Raw genomic sequence first — 15,769 nt, 5'->3', positions numbered from 1 at the left:
ATTGCTAAAGAAACAATTTCTCGCGTTTACATATTTCATATTTTATGAGTTAAAAATAATAATAAAATTTATTGGTTTACACTCGTATCAGATAAGTACCACCACGGTAATTTCCTTATAAAAAAACTATGTTTTTAAAAATGAAATAAGCTGCCAATAAAATTAAGAAAATTATACCGAACGCCTTAAATATATCCTTGTTTTATATTGGTTTAATAGTCTCAGTCTCACCTGGACACAGAGGCTCGTCGCAGGCCATACCAACCCAGTCTTGTTCACATTTGCACACACCATCCTCGCATTCACCGTGATCTGAAACACAATCGGTTTACTATTAAATAACTTCATTGTCTTGTTTAATACAATTAACTTATGTGAAAAACTAACAAATAAAAGTAATATATAACGGATACTGTACTGACTGGGTGAAAATATTAAAAAATTGCCATAAAATTTAAAAAAAAACCACGGCATTCGAAAAAAAATTCGTAACCAATACAAGAATCCTGGATTTGAGAATATTTTTAATAGGTCAAAATTATCTTATCTACCATATTATTTTAAAGTATTTAAATTGATATGATATTAGACATAGTTTCTTAATATTTAAAAAAATAACTTCGATTTTTTCCTCAACACAATAGCAAATGGTGGTGTACAAAAAATATGGACTAATAACTATCGAGAATAAGGGTGTCCCAAAAAAGAGAGTAAATAAAAATGGTCCGATTACAAATATACATCATTAAACAGTTCTATCAACTATTCTAATTATAAATTATCAGAAACATTAAAGATCTATGTGCATGTAGTTACAAATAAATATTCCTTAACAACATCAGCGCTACTATTTCATCATCGTTATCATCATGTCAGCCGACAGACGCTCTGGAAAGCATAGGTTTCCCCCAAATTTCTTCACTATGACCGGTCTTGCGCTCCCCGGCTTCAGCCACTTCCCGCCACCTTGACCATGTCGTCGATCTACCTATTGGGGGCCGTTAGAACGCCAGTTTAAATTTAAATGCTGGCAATAATATTGTCGCTGCCAGACCCTGTTTTATCGGCTCGTGGTTGACACTCGGGAACCTTTCGGCTCCAATGGCCATCGGTGTCACGAACTACGTACCCCGCCCACAGACAGGGATAAGAGGTGGTTAATGAATATTCGTCAGTTTTAATTTTTAACAATATATGCTATATTTAATGCTATATTTGTTAATAGACCAAATATTTGAGACACCTTGTGATCAGAATTATTCGGCGACACTTATTTACACAACTGTGGAAGTACTTCCTTATGAAGCTCTCTATATTCATACATTGTATTTTCCAATAATAAATAATATAATTCCTTTATTTTGTAAAAAGTAATGATTTTAAAAATTATAAAATAAAAAAATTAACTTTTCAAAATTTAAGACATGTGGAACAATAAGACTTAAGTTAAGAAACTTGAAATAATAATGTGAATGATTTAAAATTTGGAGAGGTAGGGAGAAGAGTTTGTTCGATATAAGCGAACGTCATCTATATCGAACAAGCGGGTCGTCAGCCCTAAGGATTACACCTGGCCAATAACCATACAACACGATGAATCTGACGCCCACCGGTGAATTCATGTATTGCAGATCATCTGTTTACCAAAAATATAATACTTTGGTAAAGTTTTGCAAAAAAGACGACGGTATCAAGATTAATTGGCCAGGGTATAGTAAATGACTCCAGATGTAGCAGACGCTCAGCTTTGTGATGAGCCGATCGAGTGAAGATCCCTCGTAGAAGAAAAGATGACGGCGGAATTCAAGAGGTCGTGCAAGGACTTTACAATCTCGAATGCTCCAGAAGCATATGACGAAGAAAATATGGTCTTCTAAGACGTTTTGTTCTACACCTCTGATTTTGTTGGGAGTTGTCGCCCTTTTTCAACGTGTTTCCATATTCTATGGTCTTCGAAAGACGCTAGACGCAGGACGCAGGACCCATTGAACTGGTCCTATTAGAAATCTATGGGAGAGACCTATGTGTGATGATAACATTGTGACGTTTGAATTTCGATCAGGTAATCTATCTGTAGATATTATACTATAGAGGTTTTATATGTTATTCTCTATTATCATAGAACAAAACTGACTTGAGCAATTAGTGCGGTGATCGTCCGAGGGGCACGAGTAAGCTGCATAAGTAACGTTGAAGCCTTCCATGGCGTACGCGTCGTCCGAGAAGAAATGCAGCAAAACACTTCCGGAGCGCGCCACCACCTGCCGAGTCCACCCGAAATCTCCGTCGTCCAAGACGCCACTGGAAACAATTTAATCTAAACTATATAATATATTTCTATTGTGTTTTAAGTTAAAATATTTTTATGTATGTTATTTCCTTAATAAGACCATAACGTGAGTATGATGTCCATCCTCAAGATGGACTGACAACCTCAAGATCATCATATAAGCCGAAATGTACGGGCATATGTCCAACAACGAACGTTATGCGGCTGAAATGAAGAAAGACTATTAAATACGTTCGTTCTGAAAAACAAGCGAAGGCAGCTTAATGCTGTGACAGTTGATACGGAGGGATGCGATCAAATATTTTATTTTAGAGTCCATACATAGCAAAGAAATCACAGTACTTAACAAATTTTGTCATGAAACAAATACACTTTTCTCACCTAAAGACAGCAAGCAGTCTCTCCGCTCTGACGCTGTCTCCGTCGTAGACGTAGAGGTGATCCCAGCCGCACTCGGTGGCGAAGCTCTCTAGGCGCACACGCAGCGGTGGCGGCGTGGGCCCCAGCCGCGGCGGCGCGATCAGCCACGAGCACGCCGTGCTCACGCTGTAGTTGCCTGGCCCATCCGTGATCACGCCCGTGGGCGAGCTCAATCTGAAAAGTATAATCACAAGGTAGCAAGTCGCTGGATTCGAAAGGACTAGACCGGTCTATTGTGGCGATTGTAGGGAGGCCAATGCCTTGCAGTGGGCGTCTACCGCCTGACATGATGATGATATAACAGTGCCATGTCATGTTGAACATGTGATCAGACCACAGCGCGCAGAACCAATCACTGAAAATTGTCAAGTGCATGATCGTGTAAAATGTATTATTAAAAAATATCACTGACAAATATTCACGAACCCTTACGAGCATAGTTTAATCACCTCTGAATTGACGCACTGCTATTAATGTTTATTTAGAAGTAGCTGCATATTTTGTAATTATTTGCAATTAGTTGATAGAATTGTTTAATACTATAGACTAATATATTATATAAATGTGATTACTTTTGTGTGTTGCCAGTGATGACTTACAATATGGAAATATAGTCCCCGGCTTCAGACCTCACAAGGCAAACTTGACAAGCTCACAGTCGCACAAGCCAAGGACCTAGCTATACTCGAGATTGAATGAATGAATGGAGATCCGTAAACGAATGAAAATAACCGACAAAGTCCAGAAGATTAGCTACTTGAAGTGGCAACGGGCAGGCCACATAACCTACCTAAAGTGAGGGCCACAGAGAAACCTAAAGGTTACAAGGCTGAGGATAAGACCTCTCTGCCGACCTTCATTTGTAATGGAAACTGATTTGGAAGAAGACTGGAAGCTAGAGGACCGCATTCCATGGAATATCGTGTTAAGCTGGTTTAGTTTTGTGTCGAGTACCTGGTTACTATACCGAGTTAAGGGTGCTTTCACATGGCAGCAAAATGTCTGTCTAAAAGGTTCTGGAATGCTTACCACGTACTGGGAAGTGCAGTGAATTGCGTTCACCAACAAAACAAAATAAATAGCCAGGTATAACAACTTTTAAGAAAATAGACTTGAAATATTAAGTGACAAAATTAAGTAGCACGATAGTATAACGGTTCATACAGTCCGGCAACTGTTTTTAAATTTAGTAGACTAGCCATACGCCATGACGGATTACGAATTATCTGTCACGAGTATACTTTTGTTTTCACATATTTCGTTCAATTTAGTTACGTATACTCATTTATTCATAACTTTTTTTATATATTTCATTCCTTTCCTATTTTAAGCCAGACTGTACGGTACTATTTTGAAGATATTTGTGCTGTTAACCCTAAGGCTTTTACAGCTTCATCTTATATGAGTTCACGGAGCGGAAGGGTCGGTGAACTATACTAAGGAATTAGTGTTTCAGAATCTATATTTGACACTCCGATGAAGATAGAAAGCTAGACTAATATTTAAAACAATGTATAACCGACATGCACAATCGGACTTTTTTATGGGCTCTTCTCTAATTAAGGCACTTTTGGAACCCCCATTACTTCAAATTGAAATAGAGACTATTCTATCATACGTATGACGTACACTAGTAGTAATCCTGTCAATATTAATTTAAATATGTGAATATGTACTACTATATCTTACATTTCTGTCGCTTAGTGATAGTCTGTTTTATTTTTTCTTATTAACTTAGTCCATCTAATGGTTATTTGAGTGAAATCGATAAGACCTCCCTTACGACTTCATACATGTGTTCTGCCAGTTACATGTGATTTGCTTACGTCTCTCTTGTTTTACATTGGGGTAATAAATCATCATCGTAAGCCTCTATCATAGATTTCAAATAGGACCGGTTGGAAGTAACCTGCTTCTGGCGTAGTTTCATAGCCTTGAGTATAAATTAATTGAATAAAACATAAAACATTATTTTAAATGTAATTGTATTAAATAGTACATATAACCTCGTAGATTAATTTTTACATTGGACATAGCCTTGCGTGTCTGTTAACGGCTTAGCTTACATGCACTAGGTCTGTATGTCTGTCATATATATTCAGTAGCATATTAGTTTGCCTAAGAGACATATATAAGCCGTCTAAAGACAATTTTAAATCAACTAAACAGAGGTATGACAATGAAAAAACTTTCAAATATAAACGAATGCATAGCTTGAATGAAAACCTTGCATAAATGAAGTAGTTTTAATGTAACATTATATCAAATCGACTTAGTCCCTTCTCTTACTGAGATTTAGCACTCTAGTACGGGTTAGACTGTACTTTAGTACGCATACTACTTAAGTATACGTATATCCTATATAGTATATAAGTATACACATGTAACATTGTTCTTATATAGAAACGTAGAACGTATACGTTGGTCGCGAATTATAATTAACTCGAATTATAATCAATTCATAATTTGTGCATTAATTTTATAATATTGCCACTGCTCACAAACATGTTTCAAGAGGATGCGCAGCTGCATCCTCTGCATATCATAATACCACACTACTATAATCAACCCGCCTGCCAATCGTGGGGCTTATGGTATATCTCCCCATAGATATCGTTGACGGAGGCTTTGCAGTGGGGGTCTATAAGTTGAAACGATGAACTAACCATGTGCAAAATCATCTTTAAATTTATATGAAATCGTTTACAATAACTACGATCATCTATCTCTTTCACTTGTTTACAAAAGTACGATTAAAGGATCACTATTGACTCTACCCGGCAAAATTAGAATACTTTACTAATCAAATGTTTATAAAGAGACTTATGAATTCATATACTGTGATAGCTAAAATATGCCAGATGCAGACATTACAGGAAGTCATATACATATTTATATTCTTATACTTATATATATAGATAAGTATAAGAATATATATATATATATATATATATATATATATTCAGGTGTATGTTTATATGTAATTGTGTCACTTATCATCGGCAAGATGCCATATGGATTTCCTTTAATTGTTTAAAAATAAACAGTAATTTAATATTATTAAGTTTTATTACCCAGTGAAAATACAATTATTCTAACTGTACAAATATTTTTACATCAGTGTTGGTACTGTTATATTGTCATTGTGATGGTACAGAAACACCTTTATACCGCTATAACAAGACCTTGGCGAAGATGATCCTTTGCATTTATGTACTGGTCTCCGAGGTGGTACGAAAGGCTCCAACTCTACCTACAGACGTTGAGGCACTTTTTTGTTTGACGTTTAAGCCGGAATGAGTCCAGCATAACCCTTTCATTACTCTCCCCCCCCCCAATGAAGGATATCCCATATAGGATCACCCCACGAAACAAAAAGCGGGACACTTCTATATATATATATATAAATAAATATATATATATATATATTTATATATATATATACAAAATTCACATGCAAAAGTGGTGGTTTAAGTCTCTCTGTGTTTTGTTAATAGGAAATACTATCTTCATGGCAATTCTAGGAGGAAACTTTCTAGTTTAAATATTAATATTGCTATGTTGTATGTTACCCTAACTATAGTCAATACTAGAGTACAATGGAAAATATATTTGGCTGTACTGTGTATTTTTACCTATTATATACATTATATATATACAGTATAAAACGGCATCAACAAATGCAAGGATAATTTTACATCTGTTTCCTATTTATGAAGCATGACTAATAAACACAAAACAGATTGCAATAACAACATATTATTTTACACTGCATTTATGCCATTCTGTCCTAACAAAGCTGTTACAATAATAAAAGCTATAAATATATTTTTTACATGAATGAAGGATGCAAAACCATTTAAATAATAAAAATTTACCTATAAGTTATCTGAAAAAAGACAGAAATTCATGAAAGACTAAAATCTACCTTACTAAAACTAAGGTTTACTATATTTTATTTACTTATTTATTCAAAATCGGCATGCCATCAGCAAGATATAAGTTTACATTGGTTTAAAACATAGTATAAAATATGTCTATTGTGGACCTACACAGCCCTGGAGATAATTATAGTATAATAGTTTATATCTATAATAACTAAATAAAACAGTAAAAAATAAAAAGCTTTCTGAATAATAATTAAATAAGACATGAACAATTTATGTTAAATTTATTAGACAATATTTATATATACACAATATATATAATAAAAACAATATTTATAATAAAAAATTAAAATACTAAACACAAATTTAACGCTATTACAGACCAATTATTTCACTAGATTACTATAACTTTATTACTAATTTATGTTGTGTATGTTATATGTTATATAGGATGGTTATCACTATTTTTGTTGAGTTTCAAGATTTGATATAAATTTGAATAAAGTGTGTGTGTTTGGGTTTCCACTTTCTAATGTAGTTATTTACTAACATATTTTAAACTTTTAACTTTTGAAAAATTATAGTCATAGAAAAAAAAATACTCTCTTTACATTACTATGAGTAAGGCAAATTGTTTACCACTGACTGAATACCCGTCATCTTGCCACTTTATTTAAGAAAAATGCAACATGTGCATATATTTTATTAAATAATAAAGGTAATAAAAGTCTTCTGTAGGACTATTTATACTCATAATACAATTTGCTAAAGTTAAAAATTTAATTGTAAATTATTTAAGTTTGGCTAAATGCAAATGAAAATAAATTTCATTTCAGTAAATTACTCACATAATTGCAAAGATTAATTATGTGGATAATTACATTATTTGAACCACACATGCCTATAGTTGACATTCTCTTATTTTCGTAATTTTTTCTAAACATTAACTAAGTCATAGTATCTTTTGAGTGCTTCAGCCATATGCCTAGTAAACCTCATATGCCGAACAATCAACCTCTAATCATAATAGATGGAGTAGATCGGTTATTTTCTTTCATATTACCAGTAATCTTCTATAAATAAAAAGTATGACATCTTGATGTATTTTAAAGTATGGTTAAAATACATCAAGATGTCATACTTTTTATTTACAGAAGATTACTGGTAATATGAAAGAAAATAACCGATTTAGCCCAGTGGAGTAGCAGATGACAGGGGGTGACATATTGTCATTGGAGTCTTAAAATTCTAGATTGGACATCGCAGACTGGCAAGCACTGTATAGGCCGATCATCCCATAAGGTGGAGGGAAAACCTTGTTAGGACATTGGTCCTATTAGAAATCTATAGGGGAGGTATCATGTCCAGCAGTGAATGTCCTATGGATGAAATGATGATGATAATGGCTTGTAAAATGTAAAAACGTAATTAACACCAATGTTAATAGTGCATTAACTACTATAGGCAACAAAGATGAATGATAGCTAATATGAAGCCAACTACCTCTCAATTACCAATTTTGGACACAAAAAAATAGCGTCATGGACACAAAATTCAACAAATTTAATCATTTATTTACATGAAACACAAAAGGCTGCTGTAATGCTGTAATGCTTCAATACAGTGACAATGAAATAAAATAAATGCCCATTTGACATGCTGATAGTAACAGATAGCTGGCATTATGTAAAATGTTTTAGTGAAAATAATGGTTAAATCAAGTTATAATCAATTGTGTCATGGTCTGACGCACATTTTTTGAGTTTAGAGAATTTTGCACTTGCATATTGTTGAATGACAATATATTTTTTTAAAGTACAGTTTTTTTGCTCAATTTTAGCCTGGTTAAATTGTGTGATTGATTCTTACTTAACATGCTAAGGCAATTTTCCAAGTGTAAATTTAATTTGTTCCTGGGTGTAGAGATTTTGCGTAAATGTTTCTGCTATGAACTGCCTATGGTCAAATTCTAGGACTTCCTGGAGAGATTATTCATAAAATTTGTAAAAAGAATCTGAATTTCAATCCTTTTAAAACTCAAATTGTTTAAAAAACTAAAGAAATTGACTGTGTTTTTTATAAATCCTTTTTTTTTTTGTAGCGGCGTCACCATTTTTGCTTAAACAGAACGCCAACAAGCAACAGCCGTTACTGGTCTCCAAAAACCCTCAACCCTTCACTAATACTACAACAACATAATTATATACACAAATAACTGGTTAGTGTCTCTTAACCACAAATGCGATAATTGGACCAATGAATGGCAATAGTGAGAAATATGGTGGCATAATTACAGTTTTCTTTTTGCGGAATCTGTGAGCTCATCCAATGTACTCATTACACATATGGCATAAGATAACATAAGCTTCTGGAAGCTTTCCCACCAAAACTCTGATCTACCTGGGAGACATCTCATGGACACTGAGGTCACCAGACTTAACTCCCACGGATTTTTTATGAGGATATCTCAAAGAAAGATTACAATAACAATATTCAAACTCGCATGAAATTAAAAGAAAATTTTCATTGACATATCAGCTCCATTAAACCAAGTTTACTACAGCATGTGACACAAAATACTAGACATTTGAATGACCCGCTCTTTAAAAAATATTTTTTTTAAGCTTTTATTAAAAACTTTAAGGCAAATACTACATTTTTAATTTAAATCTGAAAACTTAAATCTGCTATCAGACACCTTGTATACTATACTACATAAACTCACTATTTTCTTAACTTGCAAACCTGGACATTATTAAAGTTATGTTTAACAGTAGAGGATATCTCAAACTATAAACAAAAATAATATAGAATAATTAAAGTCCAATTGAAAGAGCTTCATTAATCTTGTTTAAAATCAGGTAACTTTCTTACAATTAAAATGTTATAACATAAAGAAATAATTTATAAGTGTTTTTTAAGAGGTGCACAAAACAGGATGCAGCCAAAGTACAATATGAGTGTTTTTATGTGTTGACCCTCTGTTGTATTCCTTATTAACTATACACAACAAAAACAAACATTAAGGAAAAACTGAACATAATATTTTGTACATTACACTAAGATTTTGAAACTTAATTACTTTTTTAGACATCAACATTGGAGTTAAAATATTAACATTAATACTCTTTAACAACATTGTTGTATCATATAGTTCAGTTTAGTTCATGGACCCTACTGTTCTGTGAACTCTGGTCCGATGAAGCTGTAAAAGCCTTAGGGCTAACAGCACTAACATCTCTTGAAACAATACAATTATTGTATAACCTTTAGGGACAGGGATGACCATTGTGGTTGCATCAATTAGGCATTAAGGAAAACAATTGCTAAATTACAAATATACATGTAGCCATTTAGGCGGTTTGTGGTTTGTTTGTGACATACCTATGAAATTACTAGGCTTTTATATATAGCATCTTTTTTAATTGTTATTGTTAATGCAATTCTACCAGGGATTTTATGTTTTAATACCCTGTGTAACAACCCTGTAAAACATTTTGTAAACTTATAAATGTATTTTCTGGTGCACCTATTTACTCTAAAAATGGCTAATGTATACAGTATCCCATTACACAGAGATAAAGAACTAATGGGTTGAAGACTACTTAAGTACATATTTTTAGCCAAAAAAACAATTGATAAGACAGGATGTATTTAGTGACTTTGTTCAAACCCGCATAATATGTCCTTGGTTGCGATAATGAAATCTTATGATACCATGGGAGATGATTCTAGTCTTATAATATGTGAGAGAGAGAGCTTGATCTCTACCCAACATTGTTGAGCCTAAAGATAGACTCTATTTAAATCTCAGTATGACGTGATAGCATTCTTGCAGGTTTAAGTTAGTTAAAAGGATACCCCATGAAGTATTTTTCAATATGACAAAGGGGTATATTTAGTATGTATGTGTGTAAACAGTGAACCAAAATGTAATAAAGGATGTATGAGGCTACATTATTTACCCTGAGGAAACATATCTATACATTTATACCTTAAGATACAATAGATTTTTTCTTCAAATTATCATTATGAAATTGTTTTGAATAATAAAATCTTTTGCACTCTTTTGTAATTGTTATTATTCTAATTTAAGAAAATATTCTAACTAAAAAGTTTGCCAGGTACAATAAAGAGCATTAAAACATATAAAATGTACAGTTTCGTACATTTTTATAAGAAGACAATAACTTAGTTGTAAAATGCCAAAAAAATGTGGAATGCAAGAACTTTAAAGATATTATTATGTATATGTTGATTCCAGCATGAAACAGGTTTTCTGATGAACTTTATAGAGTTAACAACTCTATATATTATTATTAAAATTATCTGGTTTGACAGCTCACATAATTTCATATATGCTTTATATGATAAATGAGAAAGAAATAAATGCTATATTCATCTAACATGACTTGAATTTTGTAAACATCTATATTTAAAATTAATTAATTAATTAATATCATTTACTTTTAAAAAATGGTCTAAAAATTCATTCAATTATTAACTAATAGAGATATAATAAAATTCCTTAGAGAATTTTAAGTTCATTGAACTAAAACTAACAGTACAGATATTTTTAATTTTCACCAATCAGGTCTTCTGTTCAAGAATTAATGTATTTACAAGTGCTTTATAGTCCAATTATATCTGATCAAGCTACAGTTTATATTTCTTGGATTCCCTCAAAAAATATTCAGGACATGTATCAAGAACAAACTTTTGAAGATGTCTTTGAGTTTAGTTACTGTAAAGTGTAGACTAAATTTCTTAGTGCTCTGGCAATCTACAATGATAAAAGCTATAACAAATAAACTGTATTTATCGAACCTGTTTCTAGGATATTGTAATAATTATCTATATTACAGGGGTCTACTATCTAAATTGTAGTTTTACATATTACAAAATACTTTCACTGAATTTTTGCATTATCATCATGAATTTATATTTTTTATTTTTGTTTATAGCACAGTGGTACCCTGTTAGGGTAATAAACTACACCCCTAACAAGCACACACTAAATAAGTATTGCTGCTACTCACAAATCCTAAGCAGAAATACAAATGTATGTAGTAAATTTGCAACTACATTTGACTAATGCATTCCTTTTGCTCTATCATATGGAGCAACTTAGGTTACCACCAAATTCAAAAATAAACTGAAGGTGGCTTAAAGGCCTGGAGAGGTCACTTGAGGTGTCTGAAACAAATGAGTGATACACAAACAGATCAAAGATACAGATATTGGCTTAGAGTGGCGAAATACAAATGGGATTGAGGATTGAGTCAGGGCACATTGGACACAAGATTCGTAGTGTGAATGCCTAGAATTGGCACTTACTGTGGAATCCTCTCAAATTAGGTCCTCTTTGGGACCCTCATAAAGTTATTTAGTTGAAGTATTCCTTTATAGTGGAAGTCAATCTGGCATTCTTTTAATGACACACATGTGGTCAATGTCATGAGACCAAAACCATGGAAAAGGTTACATATGTGATAGAGTGATGACATTGTGACAATAGCGGGCTTTAATTGTCCAAAAAGTGGAGAATGGAAGAGGGCTTCAGTTAATTTATAATTGACCAATTTAAATTTGGATTATGCCATGTATCCTTGGGCCCCAGAAATCCTCAAGATCAATACAATTTTGATAACATGCAATACACTGATTAATGTTAGGTTTCCTAGCTAGAAAAAAAAATTGTGTGTGCAGTACAGCAGTATTTATGTAACCCTAGCTAGGTTTAAAAATTATATAGACAACATTTCCAATAAACCTGTTTTAGCTTAACCCTTTAATGAACAATGTTATCTACTGTTAATGATAACAAAATGTCCAAATTAATGTAATTTTAATCTTTAAACTATGCAAGGATAATGACCTCTAAATGATTGTGTTGGTAATTAATATGGGAGCCAATAACCTAACAGGTGACATGTACCTTGGCAGCTCTTATTAAAAAGAAGAGAAGGCTTGTCATTGAGCTGTTCCATGTGCAAATATAAACATTTATATAGAGTTATTAATTATTGAAGTAAGTTTTAAAGAAGTGAGTTCATTTATCTGTAAAAATGCTTTTAAGTTTTTTCACCTACATAATGAGCCTGTATAAACAGATCATTTTTAAATATGTTACAATAATTTAATTTTTTCTTGGAATGTGACAGGCCAATAACATCTGCTAGCACTAATTCTGCAGTGACCAATAATAAACAATAATTGATAAAAATATGTAGTGATCCGAATTTTGAAAACTTTTTACTGTATTATCATTACATTATTAATTATTTCTAAAATGATTGATTATCAGAGAGGGTACCATATATTCATTGACAAAGAATGAGCTGTACATTCACCCCTTTAAACATTTTTTAGCTATTGCCAATTACTCTGTAGATGAAGAATGCACTGACGCACAGGAACCACTATTCAATCATATAATTTCACTAAAAAACCCAGAATTAAAAAAAAGAAATTTATTTTATTGCATTTTAGGATAATTGGCAAATTCTGTTGTCATTAGTATTTACAGCTTCTCTGTATTAGAGACAGTAGAGTAATGAAAGTGTATAGCATAAACATTAGTAAGAAAAGGACCAATATTTAGCCACTTCTGCACTTGCACATGCATGTAAAATCAAAGATGTAAAAGTTGATAGTACCAAATACCATTGAATATAAATGTGTTTTGAGAGAAATATAACATATATATCACATCATTTGATTAATTCATGTATAATATCCAAGCCAGAGGAAAAATATATCTTAAATATAAATTATATTTAATTAATATAAACAAAATCTTTTTCACTTTAAAAAATATTCTTGATAATTTCACTATGTTCTATTTGACTGTTTTATTTAGTGTCTGAGGAACAGATGCTGGTGCTAGGAACACTAAGGCAGCCGTCCTTATTTCAGTAAAGGTAACACAACAATACGGTTTGTTATTTGCAAAATAATTATCTTCTTATATATTTTTAATAATAGACAATTCTTTCATATTTTTTATTAGTAATGAATTGAAAAAAACATGCATTCAGGTCTAATTGTCAAATAAAAACTATTACAAAAATTCAATCAAGTTTTTAACGGAAATTTCATTTTTCATTGAATAAACAGAAAAGTTACTACTTATATATTGTAAACTTTATGTAAATCATTATCTTATTTTTGATACTGTTAATAAATTTCTCCTATAAACATTCTTTTGCAAGCAAGTGAAAGGGGTAAATGATTATACTAGGAGTCAATAATTGTAAAGAAATCTTAAGATTCATTTATATGTGGTTTCTTTTTAAAAGATGTGCAAATAGGAATTTAATATCTAAAACTTAATTAAAATTTATATCATTTATCATTCTAATTAACCATTTATCTAAACTTCTTAAATTAGTGATAAAATTTAAAGTCATTTATCACATGGTAGTAATTTCCTATTCTGCAAAGCCAATTTTTCTTCAATGCACTTGTAATTTGAACAATACCTGAATTAAATAACGAAAATAACCTGATATTTTGCCCCAATGTAAATGAATCATTATACCAATGAAATAAATTGTGCATTCTCCGATGTTAATTCTGTCCAGCGAATTCATAACGGAGTACAGCGTCTACTCTTTTGCCAGTTGTTTAGAATCAGCGATGTTTGTATCGAAAAAATAAAAAAATACAACGTCATAAAACACAGTTTTAAGCTGACGCGACCTTCACAAGTGGTCTCAAGAGGAAGCCGAGAAGCCAAAGAAGGTAATTGGATAATCCGTCATTGGTTTTTCATGCAGAATCTACATGAACATGCCTTCTGTCATATAGGTCAGTGAACTGATGTGGGTGAAGTTTTCGATAAAATATAGAAATGAGGACTCACTTTATTTTCCCACCGCAGTGCTGACATTCTGGACCTTGCCAGCCCTCGAAGCAGACACAAGTTTCGTTCTTACACTCACCGTTTATACAGTTATGTTCGCTACATCGAGACAGAACATCATGACAAAACAATAACACTATGAGGACTGAACACAAGAACGGCGAGAACCATGAGTATTTTCGTCTGTACTTGGATTTGAAGAGGAATAAGAACATTTGCAGAGATTCTACCATTTTGCTGTATGCATTTTCAACGAATTTTGTTGGCTTATCGCGGACTTTAAAAGCGGTCGTGCGTCGTGTAGTTTCCGTACGGTACTAAATCAAGTGTTGTCATGTGTAATTTTGAACTAACCTTTTAAACTTAGATGGATAAAGTATGTCACACAACTTTTCAAAAACTGTCATATAACTACAAAAATTCTTTCATATTTTTATATTGTATTAATATTCATTTCTTTAATAAAAAAATTTGAATCCTGAACAAACTGTTAAATAACTGGAGGCCATAAAATGATGGGTTTTGTTAAATACCGTTTATTATCCTATTTATCTATACAGTGATGTTTACGAAAAAGTATTATTTACATTACTATAGGATAACATTATATTTAATAATCATTTATTTAAGAAATATATATGAAGCTCAATAACTAAATTTCCCGACAAAAATGGTAAAACTCTTTGAATTGTACAATAGCACTTGACGTTCGTTTACTACACAATATAAAAATAGTTGCAGATGCGTTCAACCTACATGAACACGGTGCGCCTTTATTAGTAATTTGTTTCCATGTGTAAAATATATTTATAACTATAAACCATACTCCATATTACCTATTCTTGCATGAATTGTGTAAAAAACCATAGAATGCAAACTAAGCGTTCTTAAAAAATATGAAAATTATCTGTTACGGCGAACGAAGAAATTATTCGCATTGATATTTTACCTTAAAATAAGGTATTTATTTTTATCGGTGTCCTAAATTAAGAGATAAGATATTGTTTATTGAAAGTGGTGAAATTAACGCCTAGTTTAATATCTTTAAGTTTGACATTTTCTGAATTGAACAGAATACTGAAACAAAAGACTACTTCGTTGTTAAAAAAATTAATTTAAAGATACAAAATAGTAAACACAACAATAAAATCTAATACTGCTCAATAATAAATCAACTATTTTTAAAATTAATTCAATTCAATGTTTTATTTTGAAATTGTAGATGGCGCTTATTTTTATTTGACGCCAATATCACCTTATAAAAAATTTGGAGAATGAAGTTTTTTATTATTTCAACTTCATGTT

General features: G+C 31.9%; 1 protein-coding gene across 1 annotated transcript in view; it reads right to left on the bottom strand.

Annotated features, from left to right (window-relative positions):
• dsd (attractin-like protein dsd) overlaps positions 1–14,764 on the bottom strand; it is a 35,529-nt gene extending 20,765 nt beyond the window's left edge. Inside the window, exons 1-4 of the mRNA XM_068769382.1 lie at positions 14,465–14,764; positions 2,672–2,884; positions 2,135–2,301; positions 232–312 (exon numbers count right to left, since the gene is read on the bottom strand). Of these exons, the coding sequence (XP_068625483.1) occupies positions 232–312; positions 2,135–2,301; positions 2,672–2,884; positions 14,465–14,697 (694 nt within the window). The 5' untranslated portion in view covers positions 14,698–14,764. The remainder of the gene's footprint in view (positions 1–231; positions 313–2,134; positions 2,302–2,671; positions 2,885–14,464) is intronic.
• Between the last annotated feature and the right edge of the window lie 1,005 nt (positions 14,765–15,769).

Source organism: Battus philenor, unplaced genomic scaffold (assembly GCF_028537555.1).
Source record: "Battus philenor isolate CCGP_79_NKW_IND1 unplaced genomic scaffold, ilBatPhil1.0.hap1 SCAF_28, whole genome shotgun sequence".
Classification (NCBI taxonomy): Eukaryota; Metazoa; Arthropoda; class Insecta; order Lepidoptera; family Papilionidae; genus Battus; species Battus philenor.
Note: the sequence above shows the minus strand (reverse complement) of the source record. Positions and strands in the feature narration are given on the sequence as shown.